This window comes from Chenopodium quinoa, unplaced genomic scaffold (genome assembly GCF_001683475.1).
Source record: "Chenopodium quinoa cultivar QQ74 unplaced genomic scaffold, ASM168347v1, whole genome shotgun sequence".
In the NCBI taxonomy this organism is placed as follows: Eukaryota; Viridiplantae; Streptophyta; class Magnoliopsida; order Caryophyllales; family Amaranthaceae; genus Chenopodium; species Chenopodium quinoa.
The window spans coordinates 888,017-904,203 of NW_018742372.1; the positions used below are offsets into that span (position 1 = coordinate 888,017).

The window sequence follows — 16,187 nt, forward strand, 5'->3', positions numbered from 1 at the left end:
AGTAGGGCTTCAATTTTTTAACAGCCATGAAGAGTGCAAGACCAAATTTCTCCACTAGGGGATACCTCAACTCGGCATTTTTCAGTACGTGACTGACAAAGTAGACCGGGAGCTGACAGCCGTCCCTTTCAGCAAGGAGCACAGCGCTTAACGCATGATCAGAGACAGCCAGGTACATGTAGAGATTTTCTTTGGGCAAAGGGCTGACCAGCCTCGGCAAGGAATGCAAGTGAACCTTTAATTTCTGGAAGGCGACCTCAGCATCCGGCCCCCATTCAAACCTTGCCTTTTTCTTAATTGCCTGGAAAAAGTATAGGCATTTGTCGCCTGATCGACTTAGGAATCTCCCCAAGGCCGCCAGACAACCTGTTAACTTTTGAACCTCTCGGACGGTACGAGGCGACTGCATGTCAATTACCGCCTGTACCTTCTCAGGGTTCGCCTCTATTCCTCTCTGGTTGATAAGAAATCCGAGAAATTTCCCAGACTCAACTCCAAATACACATTTCTTGGGATTGAGCATGACATGGTGCCGCCTGAGTGTGGCGAAAGTTTCTCGGAGGTCCTTCAGATGATCTTTCTGAAGTTTAGTCTTGACAATCATATCATCAATATATGCCTCGACGTTTCTCCCAATCTGATCAAAGAACACTGTGTTTATCATTCGTTGGAAGGTAGCCGGGGCATTCTTAAGACCAAACGGCATGACCGTGTAACAGTACAATCCCTGATCAGTGACGAAGGCCGTCTTCTCCTGATCTTTCTTCCATAAAGGAATTTGATGGAAACCAGAATAGGCGTCCATAAAACTCATCAAGGCATGGCCGGCTGTTGAGTCGACCAGATTATCAATTTTTGGCAGAGGGTAACTGTCTTTGGGGCACGCCTTGTTCAAGTCTGTGTAGTCTACACACATTCGCCAGGTGCCATTCGGCTTTTTAACAAGCACCACATTTGCAACCCAATCTGGGAAGTAACATTGCCGAATGAACCCTGCATCAAGTAATTTTTTGACTTCGGCGGCTGCCGCCTGACCTCTTTCCTCACCATGGTTCCGCTTCTTTTGCCGTACCGGCTTCTTTTTCGGATCCACAGCGAGTTTATGTACTGCCAGATCAGGACTAATGCCTGGCATTTCATGGACCTCAAATGCAAAGATGTCCTTGTATTCTTTCAACAGGTTGTGAAAGTCATCACCAAGGTTTCTCAGAGCAGTCGTCCCAACTTTGACTGTTCGATCAGGACGGAAGTCGTCTAATATCAGGTCCGCATGCTCACCAGCCGGCTGAGGGCGGAACTCATCCGGCCGCTCCTCTGCCAATGATTGCTATTTTCTTGCTTTTCTTGCGGACTCTGTCTGGGACGCCTTTCTCTTTTTGTCGCCTGTTTCTTGAACAGGCGCACTCTCCTTGACATTGTCAAGGTATGTTTTTTCTCCACTTGACCCAGTGGCCATAACAGTGGGCTTGACATCCGAGAGATAGCACTCTCGGGCCATCCTCTGATCTCCCCTTAGGGAGCCGACTGTTCCATTATCCCTCTCAAACTTGAGCAACATAAGAGACGGGATTATAACAGCCTTGGAAATATTCAGGGTTGGTCGACCCAAAATCATGTTGTAGGCCGAGAGTTCCTCTACTACTAGGAACCGGACTACCATGTGTCGTCCTTCCCCTTTTTCGCCCAGACGAATGGGTAAATCTACTCGTCCCAGTGGGTGGACGACTCCTCCTCCAAACCCTATTAAAGGGTGGGAGGCCGGATGTATGCAGTCCGTCTGATATTTCAGTTTTGACAGACATTTGCTGCTGATGAGATCTGAGGAGCTCCCGGTATCTATGAGGATTCGGCCAACTCTCTGGTTGGCCACTTTACATTCAATAACGAGAGGGTCGTCATGCGGCCCCCTTACCCCTCCTAGATCCTCTTCAGTGATGACAATCTCAGGAAATGTATATTTGGACGGCCGTTCTTGGTGAACGGAATTTACATCTAACCGCCTTATATTATCTTTGTTGCCCCTAATAGTGGGGCCGCCTCCTGAGAAGCCGCCTGCAATGGTGTAGACGACTGCATCATCTGTATCGGAACTGTCGGCCTGTTGATTCTTTTTGGCCGACTGCTGTTTTGAGGAAGTGTTCCCCGTAGATTTTTTGACATAAGTGTCAAGATCACCTTGCTCAGCCAAGCGGTCTAGGTACCGCATGAGACTGATGCAGTCATTGGTGTGATGACCAACGTCATCATGATAAGCACAGATTTTGTCTTGGTTCCGGTTGTTTGCAGAACCCTTCATGGGGAGCGGCTTCTCAATTGAGAGCCGTCCCTTTATTTCTTTCAAGATAAACTGGTTATCCTTGTTAAACACATACTTTGGGGAGTATGGTTTGAATTCTTTTCTCTTTTTCTGGGCCGGCTGTTTAGAGGGATCAGCCGCCCAGACCTCTTTTCTTTTCTCATCTTTGTTAGACGACTGTTTCTGTCGTCCTTCTCTTTTGTCGAACCTTTTCCCGTCCGACTGTTTTATCGTACACAGATCAGTCGCCTGTATATAGGCTTCTGCTTCAATCAAGGCCTCTTGAAGAGTCGCCACCCTTTTTCGAACTAAATCAAATTTGAAGGTAGACCCGTCTTTGAGACCTCTAAAAAAATCAGTATAAGCTACCTCATCCGGTAACCCTTGAATCTGTATTCTCATCAGGTTGAACCGCCTGATGTAAGAACGAAGCCCCTCCTTCTCGCCCTGCTGAATTGTTCCCAAATCAAGGGTCGTTTTCTTCGCAGGGATGTTCATTGCGAAGTTGGAGGCAAATAAGTAAGCAAGCGTCCTGAAGCTGTTTACACAACCAGTCGGCAGGTTGCCGAACCATTGCTGTGCAATTCCCTTGAGAGTCGCTGGGAAACACTTGCACCAAGTGGGATCATCCAACCCTTGAAGGTACATCAGGTTGGTGAATGCCATCAGATGGTCTTCTGGGTTAGTAGTGCCGTCATAGGCGCCTACTAGAACATTTTTTACTTTGGCCGGCTGAGCGGCTTCAGTAATTTCCTTGGAGAAGGCCGACGGCTGTTCACCAAGTCTAAGCAGCCGTAACTGCCAGTCCATAGGTTGGACGTTTTTTGCTGCAGGTCCACCAAATGGAGGTGGCTGCATAAAATACTGTTGTTGCGGCACAAATGGTAAGTTCGGTACCGCCTGGGCACTATGAAAGCCGGACTGACGGGAGGTGCCGCCTGACTGACTCTCATGGTACGACTGAGTATGCCTCATCGAGGCATTTCGCAAACTGTCCTGAAAATTTGAAGTAGAAGCCGACTCTGATAATCGGTCACTCTTCTTCTGCTCTAGCAGGTGCCGAGCATCTGTGAACGTTTGCTTTGACCCGTCCGCCTGAATATGACGAACCGGTTTCCTATTTCCCGTAGGATAGCGGAGTTTTGTGAAATCAAGAGCAGGTGGCTCCCGCTTCTTGGATTTAGGATGGGGAGTCGCCTCTCGCCCTTGAACTGGCTTCCTTTTCAGTGAAGTGGAAGGTTTCTTGGCCGACTGCTCTTTGACTGAAGCAGGCGGCTTTTTGTTGATCAACTCTTGAATCTCTCCCTTGAAGTCCCTCATGAAGGTCATGAGTTCGTTCCTTGTGATGGGAGCAGACCCATCAGTCGGCTGTTGCCGAGCAGGCGGTGCGCCTGCTGGCTCGCTTCCTGTGTGAAGATGCTCCCGTTCCCTCCTTTCGGTATGACGGGTACGTCGGGCCCTTAGGGTCCCGTCTGGAGCTGTATGAGTTTCCACTTCAAATTCACTTTCGGTATCATGGTCCGACTGAACTTGAGGGTCGTCTAGGGGACGCCTCTCTTCTGGAGTCGGTACAGACTTGGATGCCATCTCTGAAGTACTCTCCCCACAGACGGCGCCAAATGTTTCGGGGTTTTCTGATGTCCTGCGGGAGAGTTACAATTCCGAGACTGGAACCGGACGCCTGTACCTGCAAAATAACGGAGACTCCTGAGAGCTCCGCCTCCAACGGTCAAGTTAGTACCTGATTAAGAAGTAATCAATACAGAAATTAAAGTAATGAGATCTCTCTAGGTGAGAGTGCTTAGTGTTGGTAATCTGCGTTGTTAGCGAGATTAGCCGGTTGTTAATAACTCTGTTCTTCTCTGCTTGATTTCTTGATTGCTTGATTATTCAATCCTCTCTCTAATGAGAATTAATTAAGTATTTATAGCCTTGAGAAGCGTGCAACTCTCTAGGTTTAAGGTAAACCTAGGGCTGATCGGGCCTCTAGACTGGATTGGGCCTTGATGGCCGGTTTTCCCATTTGGCATGGGTGGACACGTGGCGTGCCTCGATTGGTCCGTAGAGGACGTATCTGTGATTGACACGTGGCAGGCTCCTATTGGCCTTCGTGAAGGACACGTGGCGGAACCTGGTTGGTCCACTTGTCAGACGGTGATTGGTGGATAAAAATCCCCTAATCAATCGCTGCAATAATTTTTTCCTTTTCAACAATGTTGGCTTATGAGGTGTTGCCATCTTTCTTGGCTCCATGCCTACGGTTGCATTAATATGTTTTGTGTCAAATAATTCCACACGTATAGCGTGCTCCCTTAGGCTTTTAGATTTTGTTGTTTTGAGTAAAGTTTTTCCCTTGACTTTTTGTTTCCCTTCTTAGAATTTTTCCTGTTTTTAGGCACATTCAAATAAATTTAACAAGATTATTTTTAGAAGAATTAAGAGACAAATTTTCAAATTTATCCTTAAGGCGATTAGCCTCTTCGGTTCTCATGTGGCTAATGAGCTCTTGAAGTATTATGTCGTTGTGGTTCAAAGAGTTGTGATAGTCATTCTAAGATGGAGGAAATTTCTCCAAGAGAACATTGGCTTGTAGGGTCTCACACATCTTCATGCCTTTACCAAGTTTTCGTTGTTATACTCATGATTGGCTTCTCATCATCCATCTTGAAGTTGATCCACTAACCCACCACATACTTCTTACCCGCATCATCCAAAGCATATTTCTTCTCCAAAGAATCCTAAGTGGCCTTACTTGACTTGAAATTGACAAACAAGTCAAACAAGGTGTTGCTCATATGGTGAGAAGATGACCACGAATTAGCTTGTTAACCTTTTCCTTCGAAGCTTCCGTTACGGTTGCCGGAATGGCGGTTGTTGCGGTGGTGTCTTCTTCTTCCGCCTTCTTGAGCACCTTTCACCAAGTTTTCGTAGTTATACCCATGATGGCTTCTCATCATCCATCTTGAAGTTGATCCACCTACCCACCACGTACTTTTCCTTACCCGCATCATCTGAACCATATTTCATCTCCAAAGACTCTAAAGTGGTCTTACTTACTTGAAATTGTTGAGGATTTTCTAGTAAACAAGGTCACATAGAAATATGGAAATGAAATTAACGAAATACTTTGAGGCGTGAACGGGATCACTTTCCCAAAAGTATAATTACGACCCTATACTACAGTCGGGTATCACGGAAATTACTTGGGAGATACAACGAATAACAATTACAATATCTTGTAGGATTATTGCAATTCAATGTATAAAAGTGTTTGTAATTTTGTGATAATGAACAACTGGTTATAACTTCCTATGCCAAAGTGATAAGATAGAAATAATATTTCATCTATATCCCTTCATCATAGGAGGAGTCTTATATATATATATATATATATATATATATATATATATATATATATATATATATATATATATAAACCGCAACAATGCATTCACTAAATAATGTATTAAGTAGTAATGCATTAACTGCCAAACTTTATCAAAAGATATGAAACCGAAACAATGCATTCGCTAAACGATGCATTAAGTCTTCAATTAATACATTTAGCTATAATGCATTAAGTAACTGCCATACTAAAATAAGAAATATCGAAACCGAAATCTTATGTAGCAGTTGACAAATAAGCCTCTTTCTTTCTTTCTCTTGATTAGTTGTATACTACTACCTTAATCATATGTTGTGTAAGTCATGACACCTTAACCAAATGACTTAAACTTAACATAACATAAATATAATCAACTAAATACTCCAAAATTCTCCAACACAAATTGACAAATAAGTCAAACAAGGTGTTGCTCATATAGTGAGAAGATGACCACGAACTAGCTTGTTATCCTTTTCCTTCTTCAAAGCTTCTGTTACGGTTGCCGGAATAACAGTTGTTGCGATGGTGTCTTCTTCTTCCGCCTTCTTGAGCACCTCAATGATGTCTTTATATAGCGGGGAGGGTTATTGTGTCATTCCTAAAAAAAAAGGCACCATAATAAGGTGACGTGGCATGTTATAGTTGGTCCATTTTTCATTTATTTTTAAAAAGCCAAAGTATACTTGTATAATTGTAAATACGTGTATTTTTTTAAATAATACATAATTATAGTATTTGAAAATCTATTTTTATTAATTAAAATCATTTTCGAAAATTAAATTATAATTAAAATTTAGAAAATCAAACATTCATCATTGTTCGTCATCATTCTTCATTCATGATCTTAATTAATCACCCCCAAAATCTTGTATAATCTAGTCGAAACTTAGACAAAAATTCCGACCAACAAGTCGTCCAAAGATCTCAATTTTTTCTGTAATTTTTTTTATTTTTTTACTTATTGTGCTTTACAGAATTTCCTCCCATAAGCATATTTCATTTACTCTATCTTAAGGTTTTCTCAAACCTTTTCATTTGTTATCCCTCACAAGTCACATCACCTCATAGGCTCTATTTGGTTCAACCTCTTGAAATAAAAAAAAATTCAAGAAAAATAAGGTAAAACAAACAAACCCTTGACCCTTTGTTGGAAAATTTCGAAAGATTTTTATTTTCTTACATCTCATTTTAGGGTTTCCACTTTACACCTCCATCATTTTCTTGCTTCCTATATTTTCCACTTCTACTTTCTCATGTTTCTTTGACTCATTTCTGTACTTTTTCAGTTGCATTTTTTGTGGATGATTCCTTGTGATGATTTATGTTAGCTGACCTTAAAATCATTTTTGAGACTAAGGTTTTATTGTTGTTGGTAGTTCAGCATCTTTCCTTGACACATACGATGATGTGGAATTAAAAATTTGTTGCTACCTTTAATATTCTTTATTTATTTTTTATTTTTTATTTTTTACCGTTTGAAGGTTGAAGATGAAGATGAAGATGATATTGAGGAATCTTCAAGTGCCTCAGAGGTCACATCCTACTTTTTTCTCAATTTCTTTCAACTTTATACCAGTGTCATTGTGTGCAGGGGAAAGACGGTAACAAATGTTGGGGTTCAACCCATCCTTGTTGATTTTTAGTTTTTGATTATAAAGTTTATTTGCTAGAACATTTTCCTGGTTAAGTTGATTGTGGACCACATCACTTGAGAAGAATAATTATGGCCAGAATAGTTGGCCTATTAAGGTTTTACACATTTGGATAGCAAGATGAAGGGAGGGGAAGGGAAAGACGAGGAAGGTGAGGGGGAAGGTGGAGCTCCATTTGCCCTCCAAACCACTTCAATTATCAAGGGATGGCGATTAATAGAAAGAAAGGGAAGTTGGATCCCTCCCAGCCTCCCCTATCCTTTTTTTCCAAACAAGGGGACTTGTTTCCCTCCCTTTCTCTCCATTTCCTTATCCAAACAATAGGTTAATGTTGCAAGGACTAGCTAAAGGAAGGATAAGGTGTTTTTTTCCCTTCTCAGGAGAGGTGATGGAGAGAAGAGGGGGGGGGGGGGTGGTGGTGAGGTTGCTTTTCATTTTGTACAGGTTAGTTTATACTGGTTTGTGGGTTCTTCTATTCCAAATCTAGTAGATTTTGGTGGCAGCTGGGTTATGTGTCAACTGTCAAGGCAGGTTATGAATGTCTGGATCAGCTCCAGTTGTGGTGTTTGTAGCTGTGTCAGGCCTCAGGCTCACTGACAGCACTACATATGGGATGCTTTCTTTCCAAAGAAAAAAAAAAAAAAGAAACGTTAATAATGCTTTCATGACCTGCTAAGTATTAGTAATAATAGTTGCTAAAATTCTTTGGCTTGATTCTTGCTTTTCTCCAGGAAATTGATGAAAGTGATGACAATTGGCAAGCTTGATATATTGTGGCTAATTATCTGTGATAGAAGGGTTGAGAGCTTTGTATGTAGGGGCTATCGCGTTTGCTGGATGCCAATGCATGGTGTTCCGTGACAGCCGTTGCATGTCAAACTTGGACGTTAGGTATTCATATATCTGCATCCATTGCTGTTTAGATTGTAAAATTGATGACTGCTTGACGGGCCGGGCATACAAATCAGCAACTCTACATGAAATCAGGGTGAAGTGGCTACTCATCCCATGAAAAATATTGATGTGTTTAAAAGTAGATTTCCCAGGACTTTTTGAGCATAAGTTTATAACACTGTTACTTTTATAGAGGAAATGATTTTCCAATATGGTGAGTTAACATTAGGGGAACTAGAGAGGCTGCATTTAAGTATGGTCTACCCTCTTCAATAAATAATTTGTGGGTTTATATCTTCAATTTTCATAGTTTATTTAGTCTTTGGTGACTCTGAAATCATGATCATTGCTTGCTACCATAACGCCATGATCCTCACCTTTTCTTTTGCTATTTTTCCATTTGCCTCACAGTCTACATTTATAGATCTGGAAAAGTGGAAGAGAAGACTGTGTCTGAAAATAGCAATTGTATAGTGTCTGGCCTTTAGTGTTGTTTGTAATCAGTCAAGATCGTTTATTGCTTAGCTAGCAATTGTTAGACCATTAATGGTTGCAAAAAGAGAGAGGAAGAAGGAAAGATAATGGGAATATTAGGTAATGTCAAAATATAGTTATGGACTTATTTTTTGAGAAAGTATTGGACATTACCATTACCAGTTATTCTCGGTGTCATAAGGCGAATTTTAAAGGGCAATTTTATGGCCTAGTAATCAAGTTCTGTTTGGATTTTTTTTTTTTTTTTTAAGTGACCCTGTGGACTGTGGTTAAGCTTTTCAATACGAGCCATTAGTTGCTGCTTTTGGGGCTAACCTAACTATATAACGAAGTATGATTGGTTGCAAACCTTTATCCTCAAATTACTAACTAAAGTTCTAAACCCTATTTAACACCTATCTTGATCAAATTTGACCACTCTACCAACCAATTAATCCAACAACTCACACACCACCACTTGAACCCTCTACCTTACCCATTTGCATTTAATTTTTCTCTCTTCTCTAGTCCTCTATGACCGCCCCACTTTGTTGCCGGATTGTTGTTGTCACTAATGTCGGGTTCTCAATTGTGTAGTAACTCCACATCAAGTGAGTTTATTTTATATTTATTTCTTCAATTTGATTGTTTGATATTAAATCATTAATACATGCAGACATTGGGATGAATAAGGAATTCTTTTGAATTTAAACATAACACCAAAACCGACTATGTGCCCATATTGATCGTACGCGAGTCTTATATTGACATTTAATATTTAGACATTTGAAATAGCGAACAAACAATAATATTGATACCTACATAACATCAAAACCGACTATGGTTTTGATTAATTACGCTTAAAGAAAATCTTAATTGTTACAAGTGCATTATGTCATCAACTCAGTTCTTACAGATAGTGACGTGTAAAATTTAGTTGTACCACAAAACATAAGTATCAAAAATTGTTTTGATTAATCACGTAAAAGAATAATAATTACTTGTCACTAATGAGTTATACAATCCAAATAAAAAAGGATCCTAAATCATTTTTCCAATCAACCTTATTAAGTGTTGTATTTGTTAAAATACACTAATAATGGTTAAAGATTTGATGAATTATAATTATGTAGAAAGTAATACGATTGAATTTGAAGGTGTGTTGGATAGAATACAAGGGTTTATTTCATCTATGGACAACAAAAAGGGTTCAGTGATTGTCAAAGTATTTTATTTAAAAATTTATCTTTTGGCCCATTTGATGCACAGGCTATTAAATGTACAATGAGAAATCAGCAGAAGCAGGCATGGCCGTATATCGGTGTGCACAGGTACAGGGCCCCCAATAATAAAGGCATAAATTTTAATGGCCCGTTTTTTATTTGTGATTTTATTACTGATACAACCGGATCTTTTAATTATCCTCATAATTTTTTCTTTCTTTAATTTAATTACCTTGACTTCTTTTCTTCTTCTTTTCTTCTTTTTTTGAAATAAGTCCTAAAAGACATTAAATTTCCTTAATGAAAGCCATACGACATCTATAATTGACAATTACCGATAATTAAAACAAATTTAACAAAATCAAACAAGAATTAACCGGAGAAGAGCTAAAAATCCAAATACATAGATATATCAATTCGACACATTCTCGATTTGTTGTCTCATACAACTTTTTGAGTGGATCTGTCGCCGCTTCATAATTTGATTTTGAGAGAAAATTCTTGTGGTGATTTCGTAACCCAAATCCGAACAATAATCAATCGTAGCCTCACACAACTAGAGATCATATTAAGCGCAAATAAAACCTTGTCTTTCGAAGGAGTTCGAAAAATCTTGTCTTTCAAAGGAGATAAAAAAAAACCTTGTATTTCGAACGAGATAAACCAGTTCTTTCGAGGGAGACATTATTATAACCTAAGAAACAACAAAATAAAAAAAAAACGTAAAAGAAACAAAGATTGGGGCTTTTCACCAGTGAAATTCGATGGAAGCCCTTCAAAATTAACAATGGAGGTTAAAGTTTAGGAGAGAGGAGAGGCTAGGTTTTTTTTTAGTGCTACAATACGATTTGCAATTACCTTGACTTCTTAAAAGACGATTAATTATTCCTTCAATTTTGATTCTATCATTCTAACGCCAATTTATCTCTCTAGATTCAACCTTCCTTCTTCAATTCTCTTAATATCTTGTTTTTTCTTCCTTAAATTTGTCATTTAATTATTATTTCTTTACCAAAATTTTATCATTCAATTCCATTATTTTTCCTCTTTCCATGAAACTTCAATTATATATGGGAATTCAAAATGTTTCCCCATATCTACACTAATATACTATAGCAACGGGAGTGAATAAATAAATTTCAATATTTGTAGATCTTTTTTTTACAACCGTTGAATTTTTCCCCTTTTTATATCTTTCAAAATTTGCTACTCTTTATCAAAATTACATCAGTATGGTTCAATGGTCGTAAATTGGTGAGTCTCTGTCTTTCACTCTTTTTCTATAATTAGGGAGAAAGTTTGATAATTTGATTAATTTTGCTGCAATGCTAGTATATACTACTGTAGTCTGCCGACATCTAACCTTTTATTAGTTTTTTTTTTTTTTTTTTTTTTTTTTTTTTTTTTTTTTTTTTTAAGGTTGAATTAAGAAAGGAATGGTGAAGCTTTGAGGATGGTATGGCCAAATTCGATTTGATATGATGCATGTGTTTTATTTTAATCAAAGTTCCATTGAGTTACTACTTTATTATCTAATGAATAAAAAACTCTAAAAAAAACCGAATTTTGTGCTTATCAAAATTTATCGAAAATTTAAATTCTTAGCTTATAGACATTTAAGTTAGTATAAATTATAAATACTATAGTATATTAAATTAAAGTTTAGAACAGGCCTCCTAAACTTCCGAGACGGCCCTGCAAGCAGGTAATGATTTATCAAGGAGCAATTTCTCCAAGACATTTGTCGACATTGATGTTGGTTCTTCTATCGACAGTGGATGGAAAGTATGACTATTCAAAGTGTATACCTTTCAAACTGAGAGTGATACTTAATCGGATTCAAGGCCACATCAAAAGAAGCCCCGAATTATATTGGCGAAAAGGGTCAGACAAGGAACATACTTTTGCACAACAACAATAAGTGATAATGTTCTTAAAAGACATTTTGATCAATCAACTCAACATAGAGAATTTTTATGAAGAAATTATGAGGATGGAAGAATTGTATTATTGCAAATTTGGTCATTTGGGGGAGCGTGAAATGCTTGCAAAAGAAATTTTGACATAAATTGCACCAACACGCCAACTTTGAAATGATAAGTTTGTCAAGTCCCTAAATTGACTCGTAGCTAACCAACATGCTTTTCACATTATGATATCTCCATAAAAATCCCTATTGTTTGTCATAGAATTTTCAAATATTTACTTGTTAAAATTTAAAATATTGACATGATATCCAAAATTTATTAAATTTTCGGGATTGTTATTCATTTAACTTGTACCAATTAATGTGGTTCACAATGTTAAATAACAATAACTTAACAACTAATGACATGTGGTAAACAGAATCAAAGAAAAGCAACACGTGGAAAAATGACTTTCCACACAAGAAAAGCATGGAAAATTAAACTAAATTTGAATTTTTCTCCGGAAAATTGTTTTCAAACATGATGTCCATGGTTAACTATTTTCCATTGAAATTGTACTCCGTGAAAAACAAATAGCCTCGGTGAAAAAGGAGATAAAAAGAATTTACAGAAAATTAAGAAAGGAGATCAAGAGGTGAGAAAACAGGGAAGAGTGATTTCCTCAGAGATGGTAAATTTCCAACAATTTCTTATCAATTTCTCGACAACATAGTGTTCAGCACCACTCAGCAGTGGCGCTAGTGGATGGTAGTTTTGATGAATGTGGGATTGGTGGAATCTCATGGGTTGAGACAGTGATAGTAATAAGATAGCAAGGTTGAAGTGGGTGCTTCGATAGTTAATGGGACCAACAACATGGACAAAGATAAAGTACTTTCCAATGTACGACTTTGTTCACATTGACGATAAATGGTTCAACTTGACAAGAAAAGTCAGGGGTGTTATTTGTCAAAAACAGAGAAGGGCACATACACATCAGGGCAATCAAGCACCAAAATGCCAAAGGCAATGTTCATATCAACTACTGCAAGACCAAGGTTTAGAGGAGATGGGTCGTGCTACTTTGATGGGGGATTTAGCATATTCCCTTTCACTTTTGAAGATGTTGTAAAGAGGGACTCAAAGTGTTTCGGGGTTTTTTGATGTCCAACGGGAGAGTTACGATTCCGGGACTGGATCCGTGCGCATGTACCTGCAAAACAACGGAAACTCCAGTTGGTGGGAGCTCCGCCTCCGACGATCAAGTTAGAACGTGTTTTAGGAGTAAAAGATGCGGAAAGGTGATCTGGTTCCTCCGAAGAGAGGAGTGATCAGGCTAGTTGCGGTGGGCAACCTTGGTAAGAGTGCAATTAATGCTAAGTAAGGTCTAGCAATTAGTATGCACGTGGGATAATCTCTGTATTAGTTAATTTCTTTAATGGAGGCTAATTACATGTATTTATAGCCTCGAAGTACGTGCCCAATACTAGGTTAAATGGTAAACCTAGGACTGATTGGGCTTGCCTTGGGATTCGCGCCTTATTGGCCGTTTTCCAGGTTGGCAATCTATGTGCCACGTGACGTGGCTTGATTGGTCCGTGTTGGACCTCCTGGAGCATGACACATGGCAGCCCCTAATTGGTCCACGTGGTTGACACGTGGCAGGTTATGATTGGTCCACGTGGCGGGGAAAAATTCCCTAAACATTTGCCCTTCACAAGGGTCACGTGACTCGTCACGTGACACCTGTGACAGGTGTCGGCTCGTAATCAGGCGACGACCTGCGATTGATGTTAGCCTGTGATAGGCCATATGTTTTTCCCGCCTATTTTTTGAATTTTGGATTTGACCCTTCAAATTCTAAGATAATCCTATATAAGGGCGTTTAACCAGTCTTTTGTTCGCATTTGTGAACTTTGCAAGAGAACTCGGATCCTTGAACTTGCGCTCTGAGACTTCTGGACGACTGAAAATCAATCGATTGCTTTTACTAGCCGACTGTTCGTAGTGACCGGCTGCTTTTACCGAACCGACTACTAAGTCATCCATCTCCTTTCCCAGAAACATTCTATCTTCAGGTAACCGTCTATATTCCTTTTGCAACTTGTGTTTCTTTACTTTCTTTTGAAAATGGTATCCCAAAAGCACCCGGCACGACCTAGGTTAGTGATCAGTCGCTCACCGGGGACAGCTGAGTCTAGGACTAGTAGTGCCGCCTGCCCCATTCTGGACCCATCTTTGCCATGCGTTCCAAGTTCGACTGTCTCTGTGTCTGTGCTGGACACCATGGCCAGAACTAAGAGGACAGCCAGAATTACCAACTCGGACGGCTCTTCCTTCTACGCTCCCATAAGGGAGCTCTCGGACCGACCGCCTGGTGCCCTAAGCACTCCAAGTGATTCAATTTTGGGAGAATCCGAGGAGGTTCAGCCGGCCACTCCTGTCCTTATTGATATGTCCGGACAGGGGTCTGCACAATCCGAGAGGTCAAGTGACTCTGAATCCAGCTCCTCCAGTCGGTCTTCTCTTGATTCAGAGGAGAGACACTCTCGGCTACATGCAGTGAGAGAGTCTCACGCCGTTGAGAAAGGTGACGACAGGGCAGAGCCGTCCGCCTCTCGGAGGGAGTTATACACTCCTTACTATTGTAATGTTCCAAAGGGCAGGCGGAAGGCCATGACCAAGAGACTTGGAACATTCCGGGCCGACCATGTAATGGGGTATGGCTACATGCTCGCGGTCCCGAACCTTGAGGACACGGTAGTCTGACCTGAAGATTCCAGCTACCGGGACGAGTGTTTCGGCTGCTATGAGGCGGCCATTAAAGCTGGAATTAGATTCCCCCTGCATCCGGTCGTGGAACGGATCCTGGAAGGATACCAGATTGGGCTCTGGCAGCTTGCCCCAAACTCCTGGTTTAACATTTTGGGGTATGTGGCCGGCTGTGAAATTTATAGGGTGGAACCAAGTTTTGAAGCGTTCGCCCACATGAATTACCTTAGCCGGACCCCTAAAACAAGCGGTACCGGATGGTATCAAATTTCCAGCCACAAGGGCTATTTAATGACCAGGGGTAAGGAGAACAAATAGAAGGATTGGAGGAACATCTTCTTCATTGTCTCCGGCCTTGATAAGGCCTTGAAAAAAAAATACAATAGGTGGAACAAAAGAGGAGATCCTAGACTGAGGACTCTTCAAGGTAGACATCAGGGCCAACCCTACTACAGGGGTCCGAGAGTTTATTCCTCACAACTGTCTACCAAAGTTCAAATGGTATTATGATGAATACTTTTTGGCCGCCTGTGGCCTTAGTGAACGAACGGCTAGAGGTAGTCGGCCCACTACTGTTCATGTCTTTGCATTCCTTAATTTGCCTGAATATTTTTCTAACTCTCTGATGCACTGCTTGTAGATAAAGCTATGGAGAAGATTACTGCCTCCAAGAAAGAAGCCGCCCTTCTACGCGCTGCCATTCTTAGCCAGAAGCGGCCTTCCTCTGACTCGCCTTCAAAGGAGGCGTCCAAGGTGAGCTTCTGATATCCTTGGGTTTTTTTTTTTTTACTTGGTTGTTTGTTGCAGGGTGAGTGGCCCAGACCTTCTCCCTCCCAGCAGCCGGACCCCAAGGTTTGTAAGCAGACGGCTGGGAGTACGCCTGGTTCTTCCAGGAAGTAACCTGCTGATAAGCAAGTGCGAACCCCCCAAAGTGGGGCAAAGCAAACAAATGTCTCTAGGGACAGTCGTCCTCTAAGAGGTATTGAACTCGCTTTCTTTCAACTTCAAGTTTCCTCAAATCAGGCAGCCTGTTGCCCCTCATTCTCATCTGCCATATTAATTGTCTTTGTTATTGCAAGCGCCCCCCAAGAGCCGGACCTGGTTCAAATGGCCAAGTCCATGCTCAAGGCCATTCCCCTCGAGGAGAAGGAATCTGTCAGGGGAGTCGGCACCCTTGACCTAGAGTCAATCCTGGCTCTTCTTTCTGAGGTAAACTTGGTTTAATATTTCATTCTGTAGGATAAGAGGCGTTCCTCGCCGCCTGTTTATAAGATCACTTCAGACGCCTGTTTTTGCGTCTTGCAGGCCATGATCCGAGTGTATGGTCTCCGCAAACCTATCCATGAAAAGACCAAGGAGGTAAAAGCTGTGAAGGCCATGGCCGCCTCTGATTGTGACAAGGCAATGTTCCAGATTTCCCAAAATGAAATATTGACCACTGACATTCTGTATTATCAAGCGGCTGCCACCTTGCAGGTCAAGAATCAGTTAGAGGCGGCCAAGAAGAAGAACCTGGAGTTGGAGAAGGCTGTCAAGGACCTCCAAGCCCAATTGCAGTCGCTGAAGCATGCAAACCATGCGGCC

At 40.8% G+C, this 16,187-nt stretch overlaps 1 protein-coding gene across 2 annotated transcripts in view; it reads left to right on the top strand.

Moving 5' to 3' along the window:
• Positions 1-8,564, top strand: part of LOC110696740 (DNA-binding protein RHL1-like) — a 35,236-nt gene extending 26,672 nt beyond the window's left edge. For both annotated transcript variants that reach the window (XM_021874098.1, XM_021874094.1), the window contains 2 exons: positions 7,163-7,213; positions 8,065-8,564. In XM_021874098.1, coding sequence (XP_021729790.1) covers positions 7,163-7,213; positions 8,065-8,100 — 87 coding nt within the window. In that variant the 3' untranslated portion in view covers positions 8,101-8,564. The remainder of the gene's footprint in view (positions 1-7,162; positions 7,214-8,064) is intronic.
• Positions 8,565-16,187: the final 7,623 nt, after the last annotated feature.